The following is a 14078-nucleotide window of genomic DNA, read 5'->3' on the forward strand; positions in this document are numbered from 1 at the left end:
GAGCAGGGCCCACGGTATGAAGGAACACATGCAGCAGGAGTCAGTGGGTGCAGATTCGAAAGGAAACAGGAGGTTCATGAACCAGGACTCACCCTTAATACAGATGAGGCACCGTGAGCTTTGATAGTTTGCTTCGTTATTTTCAAGCTGGACGCGACTGCCGACTTGATTCCATGGCCCCCTGTCGGCTTAGCTGGGCCAGCACGCTCCCCCCGCCATCGGGCTTTGCCCTCAGGGTTGTCGTGGGGAGGCCCAGGCCTGGGGCGGCACGGCCTCACCTCACCGGCCCGCTCCTGGTCTCTCCTGCAGGCCCCAGTGCCTTCACAGAAGCCGTGGCTTACATCCAGGCCCAGTACGAGAGCAAGAACAAGTCCGCCCACAAGGAGATCTACACCCACGTCACCTGCGCCACCGACACCAACAACATCCAGTTTGTCTTTGACGCCGTGACGGACGTCATCATCGCCAAAAACCTGCGGGGCTGCGGCCTCTACTGAGCGCCCGCCTCACCCACCGGCTGCCCACCTCCCCGCCTGGCTGCTGCCCCACCCCTGCCCTGGAACCAGAGCACCGCCACCGCTCACACCACTCTGCACTTGACAGCGAAGCACCTGCAGCCGGCGACGAGGAGGGAGGAGGGCACAGCCGCCAGGGGCCGCCGTCCCCCAGACATCAGAACACGTGGTAACCCGGGGGCCGGGCCGGGGGGCTGAGTGCCCGCGCCGCTGGCCTCCGCTTCATCGCTGAGTGTTTTGTCCCGGGGAGGCGGGTGGCCGCCGTTTGGCCCAGAGCGGGCATGCACTACACTCGCTGACTCACATTCAAAGCCGCACGGTCTCCTCCTGTGTGGGGTGGCTCTGGGGGGCACGGTGCTGGACGGGGTGGGGCCAGCGGGAGCCACTGCTCAGCTTTTTCTGGGGTCTGTCTGGTTGAGGGCAGCTCCGTCACCAAAAGCCAGGGTGGGACCAACCCAAGCGCGTGTGGGTCCCAGGGCTCGACCTTGGCGAGTGCCTCCCGCCTTCCGCCTGGATCTCAGCCCCCAGGCACAAGCCCTTTCTTATCTGGACCATCCTTCCTTGCACGCCCCTGGGGGTTGCCGTGGCCTTCCTGGGGACCCCCAGCCCTGACTCCTCATAGGTCTGGAGATGCTTCTGAGACTGACGCATTGCAAAGGCACGTGGTTGAGGGTGGAGGGGTCAAGTCCCGCGCCTGGACGGAGGTCCAGGAAGAGGTGGGAGGCGGCGGAGGAGGGGAGGCGGAGGGGAAGTTGCTCTGGTGTTGTCTGGAGTAGGGCCTCACGCCCAGGGCTTGCGGGCTCCAGGGTGACCCGTTCACTTTCTCCCATCACCTGCTCCAGAATGTGAGTAGACAGGCTTTTCTGTCCCGAGTTCGCAGTGAATCCAGCTCAGCAAGGGCAGGCACGGCCCTTCAGGCACCGCGTTCCGAGGTTGGGGAGGCCCAGGGGAGGGGTTGATGTGGCCCCTGCAGCCAAGGCCCCGGGTTCCTCTGTCTTGGTGGAGAAACCAGGGTTTGTCCAAAGCTGGTGGTGTCCCGCCAGGCCTCAGGAGCAGAGGAGGATGGGCAGATGGGACTACCAGGCTGGAATGTACGCTGTGAGGGGGGCCCATGCTGGCTCGGACACATACCCAGCCCCCCTTTTTTTGGAAAGAGAGTCCTAGGATGCCTTAGAGGGGCTTTGCTACAGAGGTTCCTAAGCAGAAAGGAGCGGGGTGGCTTGCTAACCCAGGCCTCGGCTGGCCTTGGGCAATCAGCACACCTCTCTCTCACACCCAGGAGCTTCCAGCGGGCCAATGCCACCAGCCAACGCCCCAGGCGGGCCCCGTGTGCTTGTACGGCAGGCTCTGCCTGGGGAATCAGATGTGCCCCTGGAGAGGCCTCTGGCTCCTTCCTCCAGCCCTCTGCTCTCCTAGCCTCCACTCTGGGCTCTGGTCCTGGACTCCGAGTGCAGCCCCCTGGACTGCCCCAGAGCCGGGAAGAGCCCCGTGCCGACAGCTCTGGGCTTCTTGGTTCCAGCAGGGATGGCGCTCTGGCTGGTGCATGGGGGCCCAGGGCATACCCCTTAGTGCCAAATGCCTACAGGGAGGGGTGCCACCAGTAAGCCCCCCCTCCCCCGGTCTGGCTCTTACTTCTGCCCCTGGCCTCCTGTGGAATCACTAGGTGGACGGGCTGCAGGAACCGCCCCTCCAGCCCAAGTGCACCTCAATGTTGCTTGCCTTGTTGTGTGTGAAGCACCTTGTACCAGGTGCTGGGGCGCGGCAGAGGACAGGCCCTGAGAGCCAGCAGTCTCCATGTCCTGCCGTGACGGCCAGGGCCAGTGCAGCCGTTCTGCCCAACAGTGAAGACATAGCAGTTATTTCCCAGCATTACCGCTCTGGGTATGACCAGCTGCGCCCCTAACTCGGCCCCGTGAGCCCAGACTCAAAAGTAGCTGCCCAGAGGAGGGACGGGGTGCTTGGCCAGCCCCACCTCTGAGGCCGTCGTCCTGGAGGTGGGAGCCCCTGGCCACCCCGGGGCCCATGGCCCTCTCATCTGTAGCAGGAGGAGGCGGGAGGGGCAGGTCGCTGGGGCCTTTCTGCTCTCCTGTGCCCCGGGCCGCCCTGCTGCTCAGAGCTCCCGCCGTTCCACCCCGCCTGCCACAGGAGTCCTGGCTGTCTAGTAGGAGCCCACAGAGAGAAGGTATCCGGGACGAATGTCCCTCCCTGTCCACTGCGTCTCCCATCCACGTCGTTCCCAGCGGCATCACCGTGGGGAGGGATGACGGAGGGTGACAGATGAGTTTTGGCTCCGTCGCGGGTGTGGGTGTGAGAGGAAGAGATTGAGAGTGCGAGAGACCAGACGGGTGCGTCTCTTGTCCACGGTGGCCCCGTGCGTGTCCCCAAAAGGACCATGCTTAAAGTCTGTGAATGGCTCTAATTTAGGGGGTTAAGGAGAAACTGGATTTCTCGGAGGAGCGCTTTTGCCAAACCCATGACAATTGTGCTTGCCGTCTAGATGCCTGTGGGCAAGTTCTGTGCCCCGCACTGCTTGCCCTCACAAAAGCCCAGTCTTGGCCTTCCTACCGAGAACTGAGCGGTCCCCAGCGCTCTCCGGCCTGACTGGGGGGAGCGGTGCCTGAGGCCCAGTAGGGGCTCCTTTGAACCTGTGCACTCTGGCCTGAGGCGGGTGTGAGCTCTGCGCCAGCCCTGAGCAGAAAGCACAGCTCTGGGTCCCTGGCCGACGGCTGTGACATTCTGGGGTCCTCGGCCATCTTCCATGGAGGCCTTAGATGCCCGGGGCCTTGGCCCCTTCCTCTCTCCCGTCTCTGGCCCCGATGGAGCCTGCGGGCCTATAGCCATGTGCTCCTACCCAGGAGTGGTGGCAGAGCCCAGGCAGGAGGCCACCACCCCCCTCTCCCCCCAGCCAGCTCCACACCCCACTGCGGGAACTGGAGACACCAGGCCCTCCGCGACCATACTGAGCAACGGCGAGTCTCCCACAGGCCCCCCCCCCACGAGACCCCTCGTAAGCAGGCTATCTGTAAACCCCCAACAGGGAAGGCCCGGGAGTCCTGTCACCGAGGCCCTTCCCTTCTGCCGGGATGAGCCCTGCTAGGAGGGGCTGCCCCAGGAGTACTTACAGTTATCCCCCCCCCCGGGGCCGATTCGCAAGTTTTTCCTGCCCCTGCCTCCCTTCTTGACCCTCCCTCTTTCCACCTGGCCTCACTCAGAGAGCTCTTCAGCCCTCTTGGGAAGTAAACCCGCCACAGTCCTGACTCAGCCCCTGCTCCAGACCAGGTGGGGTCTGTCCAGCCCCCTTTGAGAAGCCAGGCACACAAAGCCCCTTCTGGCTGCGTCTGTTCTTCTCCGAGCCTTCTGGAAGTGATTAGGGGCACCTGGCCACTCTCAGGCACGGAGGCCCAAGGGTCTGGCTCTGTGGCCACCGTGGATTCAATCTGGGGTGCCAGTGGTGAACACCCACAGCCAGTTCCCCTGTGACCACACCCAAGCCTATGGAGCGAAGGATCCCAGCGGCCCAGGGCGGTGGGACGGGGCACAACACACAGACCAGGGAATAGGGCCAGGGTGGGCACTGCCCCCTCCGACTACCCACCCCGCAGCGAGGCTAGTCCTGAGCCACCCCGCCCAGAGAGCGCAGGGGCTCCGGCGCTCCAGACAGACCCCGCCCCAGCCAGACACACAGCCCTGTCAAGGGAGGGCCAGGCTGGGACAGAAGCAGAAAGAGAACTTCAAGTCCAAAGTCCTGGGCCCTCACGTCAGAGAAGGGTGTCCCTCTGGAGGGGAAGCGCTCAGCCCCAGGCCCAGTGCTCCAAGACCACCAGCGGGAGCCCACACCCCTTTCTCAGCACTGCTGTGACCCGTTCTCTCCTCGCCTCCCCACCCGCATCCTCCTGCCCCTGCTCTTCTCCTGGCTCATCCCCACCCCCCACCCCAGGCCTCCTCCCCATGCTCCCACCCCTGTCCCAGGCAGAGGGGAGCCCGGCGCTGCTCTCCTTCCTTAGCAAGCCTCCCCGAGGTGCAGCGGCCCCACGTCCCAGCCCCGCCGCCGCCGCCCACCCCACATTAACTGTAATTTTGTAAGAAGAGTGACTTGTTGGTTTAATAAATCTCTAGTTATTGTAATAATTTATTGGCTGCCGTAATGTATTTATTAGTGACCTGCCGTTAATAAAAGAGTGCCAGCTTTCTCTAGTGCCAGCGTGATGCGTTGCGTCAGCTCCCACATGACACGGGTCCCCGTGCTCGGCACCCGGCCGGTCCCAGGGCCAGCACTGTGGGCCACCTGGCAGATGGGCACACGCTTCCTGGGGCGGCCGGCCTGACCCTGCTGACCCCTTGGGATGGTCACGAGCCCACCGTCCTGTCCTAGCGTGTGCTTGGTGCGGCCACACCACTGCCCTGGGGGACGCAGCGGCCAGGGGACGGCAGATGGCGCTCTCCTGCGGCTGCTGGCCGTGGGGGGAGACAGGAAGGCGACAGTGGCCAGGAGGGGGTGGCCATCGCCCATCCGTGATCTCTGGCTTCTTTCTCTTTTCTCAAGTGCTGCTGCCTCCATCTGGCCAATACTCCTGCGTCTGTTTCCTCCGGGAAAGCTCGTAAGGACAAGCAGGGCTCACAGGTGGTGGGTTCCGGTCCGTGTGCAGAGGGAGGGCGGTCAGGCCTGCGGGTGTGGAGGGGGCTCAGTGCCGGCGCCTCCCCTCCCCACTGTTCACCCGGAGCCTCCAGGATCAGCCGTCCTCCAAGACCTTCCGCACAAAACCAGGTCCAACTATGCAGAGTGCCTCTCCCGACCGAAGACCTTTTCTGTGTGGGCACTGTCCCCCAACTAGACTGTGAGCTCTCAGAGAGCAGGACTTGAGCTGGTCGTTCCCACAGCCGCCCAGCAGCCCAGCAGAGGCCCCTGCACGCAAATCCAGTTGGCGCTGCTGGGCAGAGCAGGTGTGCGTGTGCGTGCGTGCTCTGCAGCCCTGGGCGGAGGCCGTGCAGGGGCTGAGCCCTAGCAGAGTGGACCTGTGGGGCCCGAGCGGCTGGCCCCCACTTCCCTGCAAGCCCTCAGGCCAGCCCGTGTGCCAAAGGGACGCAGTCCCCACTCGGCTCAGGTCACCCTGGTGATCCCTTCTGGTCCTGGGAGCAATCCAGCCTGTGTCCCCGCCGCCTCCCCCAGTGTCCGAACACCAAAACGGTGCTCGGGACAGTGGTGCAGTGGACTTGGGAGTTGGCCCTGGCCGTGGGCTTCCAACCCCTGGTTGAGCAGCTGCAGGCCCAGTCTCTGTGTGGTGGGAGGCCCTAGCAAGTCCTCTGGTGGCCGAGCGTCCGTCCTCCGCCCTCAGAGGTGGCACCGTGAGCCTGAGTGTTCCGGCAACTGTGCAGACGACAGGCCGACTTCAGGGGCTGAGAACGGAGTGCGCCGGTTGAGGCCAGGAGGGTAACAAGATCATAGGTGTTGACCGAGCTGGTTACAGAGCAGGACGAGGCCGTTTCCGGCAGCTCCCAGAGTGGCTGAGAACCACGCCGGTTGTGTGCGGGGTCCCCAGGGGCAGCTGAGCCCTAGTTCCAGCAGGCCTGAGCCATAAAACAGGGTTGGGGCTGGGAGACCCGTACAGGTCACTGGGTAATAATGCAGTCATGGAAGAGGGGCTGAAGGTGCGCAGAACGGGGCGTGACCCTCTTATTACTTATTCCTCTGAAGGCTGCAGGCTCCTCATCTTGGCTGGACAAACCCATTTGGTGTCATAAGCTCTGGATCTGGCCCAGAGCCGGGTCCCCGTGTCTGCTGTTCTGGGCCCCAGCTCTGTCGCCTCTCCATAGTCCCTAAGGGTTGATGAGGCTAAATCACGTGAGGCGGGTGAAGTGCTGGGCTTGGTACTTCGGCACAGCAGGGCCAGGTGACCGGTGGTGGCCGCCCCACCGTCTTCCTCACCCGCCCTCCACTCAGATGGAGGAAGGTAGCCACAATTCACCCAGCAATGTCCTCAGCTCCCACTGCTTGCTGGGCCCCAGGGAACGAGCTGAGGCCCCGTGTGCCCACGCCACCTCTCTGCAATGATTTGTCTCTATCTTCTTACCAAAGGGGGACAGCGTGGCCTGGAGTTACCCATGGTGCTGGGTTTGGAATGGATAAGTTCCCAGGGCGAGGACAGGGTCCTTGGGGAAAATGAGTGGCTGACCCTTTCCCCGGGAAGGTACATTCCATGGAGGTACCACCTTCCATGCAGAAATGGCTTCACTCACAGAAAGATGTGCTCCCCTGCATTGCCAAGAAACATTACCCAAGTTTATGTGCTGCTTCTCCCCCCACCCCCCGTAGAATGAACCAGTCCTTGCCCAGGGCAAAGGGCTACCCCCCTCAGGTTCTGCTCTATTGGGAGTGCCCATCGCAGTCACTCCTTCGCTAAACAGACTTCTGTGGGCAGGACAGCACCCAGCCAGAGGGAGTCTGGCCAGCGCCCCCAACCTGGAGGCAGCCTGGGCAGGACTACCGCCCCGCAGTCGTGGCCCCTCGAGGATGCTGGCAGGAGCCTGGCATCCCCTGTCCCTCTACACTCCCAGAGGACATTTCCACCCACAGATTGAGCCCTAGAGGAAAGACCTGAATGGGAAGTGCCACAGCCCAGCTCCAGGGCTCCCGTCCAGCACCACCTCCCCCACCCCCACACACCGGCGCCCGTGCAGGAAGACCATGCCATGGCTGGGGACTCTGCCCCAGGGAGAACCCACGTCACCCTGGTCTCAGTCTCACCCAGGGAGCCATAAGCACAGCCCAGGCCAGTCTCTGCCATTCGCCCTGGGACAACAGTGTAGACCGCCCCAAATGCTGGACTGTCACCTTCGGAGGAGTCCTGGGGGCCCAGGAGCCCCCGCCTGAGCTGCCGAGCAGCCCCGTTCCTCCCTCTCAAACCTAATTCTCTTCTTCTCTTTTCCTGTCTCCATGTCTGTCCCTCCCGCTGTCTGTCCGGCTCTCTTTCCCCCACCTGGGGCTGCAGAACCGCATGCACGAGTCTCTCATGCTCTTCGACTCCATCTGTAACAACAAGTTCTTCATCGACACCTCCATCATTCTCTTCCTCAACAAGAAAGATCTCTTTGGTGAGAAGATCAAGAAGTCACCTTTGACCATCTGCTTTCCTGAATACACAGGTGGGTGTCAGGGAGGCCCCGCCTCAGCCCGGGACCAGGTCTCTTCCAGAGCCCCGAGCCAGAGCCCGGCTGCCCGGCCTCTGCCCCAGTCCGACAGGGGTGCAGAGGCACAGTAGGGGGTGACCCGGTTTGGCCCTTCCCAGGACACAGGCCCGGGCATGGTGGGACATGGACCCTCCCGATCCATTGGTGTTGTGGTTGCGTGACTCGAGACCACAGGCTTCCCCTTTCATCTTCACCCTCTAGAAAAACTCTCCTGCCTCCCCCAGGCTCGCCAGCGGCCTCCCCTGACCCCTGCGCCGGCAGGCTGCTGGGCCACACAGCACTTGGGCATGAAGCCGCAAGCGTGGACACGTGGCCTGGGAGGTGGTCTGGGCGGCTTTTCAGCCCCAGCCTGCTTGGGCACGTGGTGTGCAGCACTCCCGCCTGCGGGCCAGGGCCTTCCACTCTTCCCCCACCACACTGCTGCCCTCCCCCCACCCCTCCATCAACCCCACCATCCCTGCTGTCCCCCCTCTTCCTATGCCCCTGACCCCTTTTTCCTCAAATCTAACCACTCCAGCTCTCTGCAAGCCCCCTCCATCCCGCCTACCTCTCTCCGGCCTTCCCTGGCAGTAGGGGCACCCTCTCTCTCACCGGGCTCCCGGGAGGATGCCTCGCAGACCCCCACAAAGCAGCTCTTTCAGAAGGGGTGGGTGAGGTGTCAGGCCGTGTCTAGCAGCGGACAGAGGGCGGCTGCTGTGGGATGGCCCGGCTCTGGGTGGCTGCCAAAGGCTGGAGCAGCGTTGATGGGACACCAGAGCCCAGCCTTCATCCCTCTGGAGACTGGGAAGCTTCTAGTGGCCCTTGGGGCCGCAGTAGAGGAGGTTGTGTCACAAGTTGGCTCCGCCAGGAACCCACACACTGACAACCCCAGAGAGAGAGAGAGAAGGGCCTGGACTCAGCTGCCAGGGCTACACAGGTCCCCAAACCCAGCCAGCTTCCAGAAGAAATAGGGGCCACGCCCTCCAACCCCTCTACTATGAGGAAGAGTCGGCCCTCTCACCCTTGGGTGGGGAGGAGGGCCTGTCAGCCTGTCCCCTCACTGCTGGCGGAATCTGCGGGGTGCCTGCCCATCCCGGGCCGCAGGGAGGATGGGCACAGGCTCGGGGAGGCGGGCAGGCGCACGCAGCCTCTGGAGCCAGAGCGGCCGCAGCGGTGTGCGAATCAGTCACCTGGGCCTCCCCTTTCATCCGGGCACCGTGGCAGCCCACGATAACGCCCACCGCCCAGGGTGGCCATGTGGATAAATGGAAGGAACAGAGCCAGGCGCTAAGCCTCCTTACCGCGGCTGTCACTGTCCTAGTGTTATTCAGAGGATGAAAACCAAGGAAAGGGGAAGGCCTTGGAGGCCGGAGGGAGTCCGAGAGGGGCCCTGCCTGTGGGCGGCCCAGCTGCAGTCCGCTCCCACCAGACACTCCTGACGTCCCTCAGCCTCAGCTGAGGCCCTTCAGGGCCAATTCAGGTCCTTAGAAAGTGGTGGTGATCAGAGAGGGGCTTGGAAGCCACCGACCCCAGCAGGCCCGAGGCCAGTGCTACCCTTGCGGGGCGGGCTCGGCCCTAAGGCTCTTCCTTGTCCCCAGGGTCCTGCCCCACGGCAGCCCGATCTGGGACCTGGTCCAAAGACTGGTCAGTCTTGGTGCTGGGGAGTATAGTGCTCTGGGCTCCCCCAGAGAAAGTCAGTCTGAATTTGAGAAACAGAATTTTCCAGGGCCTCCAGAGGAATCCAGCTTGAGTTCAAATAGCCCCACGATGGATGACAAAAGGTCACTGACACCCAGAGGCATCATGGGGCACCAAGGCCTGTGGGACACAAAACAAGCTACAGGGCAGGGGCAGGGGCGGCTGGGTGTGCACGGCGAGCTGGAAGGGATGGCTGGACGGTGTCGGCGTACTGACTCCGCAAATGCTAAGAAGCCACAGCTGGGCACCCCCGCCGTCTGGATGCGGTGCCCCCGCGGGCTTCTCATGGCCATCAGCACCCTGTCTTGGCCCTGTCTGGAAGGGAAGATCCTTGATGGGGTCCCCCTGGTGCTGAGTCTAGTCTTCGAGCTGCCACTGACTTGATGTCTTCGCCACACTTGCCACTCCGGGCACTTCTGCTTTTGGTGCCCCCCCCACTCCAAGAGTGGGGTTGAGGAGAGGCCTCTGCCCTGCCCCCCCACCTCGGAGACCTCCCCACCCCCTTACCTTTGACCTCTTCGCTAATCTGGCTACAGAACACCCGAGCCCCAGTCTGCCCCCTGGCTCACAACTTCCAGCTGGAGAGTGGGCCCGGGTGAGCCAGGACAGGGGGAGAAAGATGGGATCACTTCCATGCTGGCCAGATCCTAGCTGCACTTGTGAAAATGGGATGTATCTTCCTTCGATGGGGCCTTTAGGCAATTCTGTTAGTCCACCTTCCATGGTCACTGAAAGCTGTCTACAGGGCACAGCCACAAAGGTTTGGATTGTAGCTGGTTGGAAAACTGTCCTTACACCATGCATAGAAATCCCCCCCGCCCCAGGCCCCGGCCAGGATCCTAGGGGACAACGGAGGGACTGTGGAGGGCAGCCGGGCCAGTTACACAGAGCAAGCCCCTTAAACTTCCCACCCAGGGGAGACCACTGCTCCCACACCCCAGCCCTGCCGAGGGGCTTCTCGGGAGAGGAAGCCCTTGAGAAAGAAGCGTGGGTACAGCTCGTCACCTGCCGCAGCCTGGGACACCACGAGTCCCGGGGCACCCCTTCCCCAGAGCTCTTCCATCAGACTTCTCTGTCCTGGTCTAGATCATGGGTGAGTGTGGGGACCAGCAGCCCCGGGCCCCAGCCTCGGTGTGCTCACCTAGAAAGCAAAAGGGGCGATCTGTGGCCCTTGCCCTCCCGGGGCTCCTGGGCAGATCCAGTGTGGAAAGAGTCGAAGGCCTTACGAAGGCAAGAGCCAGGTAGAAGCTAAGCTGGCGTGGTCTTCCGTGAAAGATGCCACCGCGCCCGGAACCCGGCAGCCAGCGCCTCCGATGGGAGGGGGGTTCCCAGCCCCCCCACCCCGCTGCCACCGCGCTCTCACCGGGGCCTCTCCCCTGCTCTGTCTTGTTGCAGGCCCCAATACCTACGAGGACGCAGCCGCCTACATCCAAGCACAATTCGAAAGCAAAAACCGCTCACCCAACAAAGAAATTTATTGTCACATGACTTGTGCCACAGACACGAATAATATCCAGGTGGTGTTCGACGCCGTCACCGACATAATCATTGCCAACAACCTGCGGGGCTGCGGCTTGTACTGACCTCTTGTCCTGTTTAGCAACCTATTTGGTAATGACTCCAGCACTCACAGAAAAGCTTGCGCGCACACACACACACACACACACACCACTAACAAATGCAAGTTGGTAAATAAACTTTAAAAAGGTATAACAAGACCTTATATATATATACGAATATATATGAAAAAAATTCTTTTTAGTTTGTATTAGAAAGAGCTTCGGACAGAACTGACCACCATCCCATGGATCATCAGGGTTTTCCGGGACAGCACATGGGTGTGCATCTGTACTCGTGCACACACGCATGCACGCGCACACACACACACACGTCGTGATGGGGGGCCTGATTTGGGAATCCGTCCTTTTAAGAACAGCCACGCGACTTTACCCTGAGACCCGTTTCTGTGAGCGGACGGAGGGCAGAGAAAGGCCTGGCACGAGTCTGGCCTCTCTGCTCCACCCCCGAGGCTGTGTGGTCTCAGTTCTGTCCTGCGCTCGTGTAAATTCCAAAGCCCTTCAAACAACGGCCAACACCCTAAACCTCTCCCTACCCTCTACTCCCAATAACAGGAAAACTAAGGATGCTTCTCTTTTGGGTGGCGGTGGTTGTTAATTTCAAGAACTTAGAAGAATCGTTGCTCCGACCAATCCACCGTCTCCTGAGTTTTCTTTATTCAAAGGCGAGAGTCGGAGGAAAGGGAGACTTGGCCTGCTTTCTAGAAGCAGCTGAGGGGAGGGGACATTGAAACCATGGCTGCAATTCACCTGCAGAGTTGAAGCCAGCCCCCTGGAGAAGAGAAGGGCCCGGAGGGAGCAGGGAGGGGGGAGGTGAGAAGGACAGCGGTGGCCAGGGGAGGGCCGGATTAATGTAGGCCTGACCAGAGTCAGGGTCCTGTGGGGTGAGGCCTCCCAGGGGGCCTGGGCTGGGCTCCCCTGGAGCTCTTAATCCCTCCTGTGATGCCACCCCATCTCGCCCTACCCCAACATTATTAAAAACATTCTAGGGTGGTGGTTGTTGTTGTTGTTTTTTTTTTTTTTTTTTTTGGTTGGTTGGTTGGTTTTTAAAATCAAAGAAAATGGTCAGACTGGACCCCCTTATCTCTCTCTCTACAGACTGCTTCACGGACTCTTTGCTGTTGACGTTGATCTCCTGGTAGCATGACCTTTTGGCCTTTGTAAGACACACAGCCTTTCTGTATCAAGCCCCTGTCCAACCTACGACCCCAGAGTGACTGACGGCTGTGTATTTCTGTAGAATGCTGTAGAATCTGGTTTTAGTTGAGTCTTTACATTTAGAATTTGAAAGGAAAAAAAAAGAACATTTCTCATATGCTTTGTAGCTTAAAAAAAAAACAACGCACCATTTCATCCATATTTGTTTTTTTTTTTTTTGGAAATAAAGCAGCATACACATCTGCACCCGCACCCCCACCCATCCCCAGTGCAGAGGGGCCCCCAGTGCACCTACAGAGGTGCCACCTGTCTGCCTGCCCCTCCTGGGGGCTCGGGTCCTGGGGAGCATGCTCGGGCTGTGCTTCCCAGAGTGCCCCACCCCCACCCCCACCCCGTGTGCCAGCCCGCCCCAGGCTCATTCCAGGATCACCTAGAAAAGCACAGCTCTCACTGGCCAGTAGCTGCCAAAAAGAGTACCGATCAAACCTATAAATAGAACCCTACAGAAAACAATTTTCCCGCCAACCTCCTTTCTATAGATTCCCTTTATGATTTTTTTGTTTGTTTTCGTTTTCGTTTTTGTTTTTGTTTTTGTCCCGATGAGCACTCTGTACCACCTACCAGACCGGCTCTCATAGTCTTTGGGAAACGGGGTTGTGGAGTTTTTTCCTTTGACATTTTTGCTTCTCAGTCTCTCAGATGGATGCCCCCTTTGTGTGTGTGCGCCCCTCTCCGCCTTCTCCTTTGTTTCAGTGACCTGTGTTCGCTCCTTCTCACGTGGGGATGTTTGTGCTGCAGATAAAAAGAACAAAAAAAAATTTTTAAATACCACATGATGGAAAAAAACAAAAAAAAATTTTAAAAACAGATGGAATGTAGTGTTTACACGAAAGCCAGTTTCCATGATCAGTCCTTTGTCATTTCTACTTTGACTAGTATCCAAACCCCCAACCTCTTCACCGTGTCACTTTTAAGACTTACTATTTGCTGAAGAAGACCAGTCACGGCCATTTCAGATAAAGAGGAGGCGAAAAGACAAAACACACAAAAAAATTAAAAATACAGAAAAAAAAACTTGAAAAAAAGGAAAAAAGAAAAAAAAAAGCCCACGGGTCTTTCTAAGCCTTTCTATTCCCAATCGGTGAGGTTTCTGTGATATCTTACACACTGCCAGTCTACTTCTCTGACTAATGGAAAATTCATGTGTAGCTCAATAAAGAGAATGTTTGTCTGTATACCGGAGTCTCTCACCCTCGGGCTTCATTCTGACAGGAGGGAAGGAGGGATTTGACTGGGCCACAGTCACTGGGAGGCTGGCAGGTAGGGCTGCAGGTGCCAGATAAGGATCTTTTCCCCCCACCACCCCAGACCTTCTCCACATCCACACGCCCCCACTGAGTGCTGCCACCAAGGGGAAGCCTGCTGAGCCCAGCACCTGGGAGCAAGGAGGGCCTAGGAATGGGCTGGCCATCCCCCACCTGCGGATGCCTTCTTTCTCCCGGCCCCCCACCTCTCCTCATTCAGCTGGTTTGAAGGGAGGGTGGAATTGAGGACTGGAATGGGGAAAAAAAATGGGGGGTGGGCAAAGCAGGTAATTCCGAACTTTCTGGTAAGATAGAGTCCTATTTCTTCTGTACCAGTATTCCCACTGAAGTGGGAAGGCGGGTGGTCGGTCCTAATGAATAAGGCCAAGTTGCCTGGGCCCTCTGCGCCTAAAGGGTCACATCCATCCATCCACCTGGACATCTTTAAAAGCCTCCCCTACTGTGCCTGGCTGCCAGGAAGCCCACCAGGCTGAACACACAGGATAACAGGTCAGCTCAGCCTGGACTCTCCACTCCTCCACACTGCAGGCCTGACCCCCTTCCCCCTAGCTCGCCAGGTTTGTGCTGTAATAACCAGCAAACCGCGTGAGACTGGGACCTGGAGGGGACCCAGCCCAGCAAAGTCCTTGTATCATACCCAC

General features: G+C 59.9%; 1 protein-coding gene across 2 annotated transcripts in view; it reads left to right on the forward strand.

The window, feature by feature from the left end:
* Positions 1-13347, forward strand: part of GNAO1 (G protein subunit alpha o1) — a 165375-nt gene extending 152028 nt beyond the window's left edge. The window contains exons 7-9 of one of the 2 annotated variants that reach the window (XM_040633319.1): positions 7502-7655; positions 10773-10988; positions 12053-13347. In XM_040633319.1, the coding sequence (XP_040489253.1) occupies positions 7502-7655; positions 10773-10960 (342 nt within the window). In that variant the 3' untranslated portion in view covers positions 10961-10988; positions 12053-13347. Of the gene's footprint in view, positions 1-309; positions 727-7501; positions 7656-10772; positions 10989-12052 lie in introns of those variants that run through there. The other variant, XM_040633318.1, reaches the window with a different exon arrangement.
* Positions 13348-14078: the final 731 nt, after the last annotated feature.

Source organism: Ursus maritimus, unplaced genomic scaffold (assembly GCF_017311325.1).
Source record: "Ursus maritimus isolate PB19 unplaced genomic scaffold, ASM1731132v1 scaffold_19, whole genome shotgun sequence".
NCBI classification, from domain to species: Eukaryota; Metazoa; Chordata; class Mammalia; order Carnivora; family Ursidae; genus Ursus; species Ursus maritimus.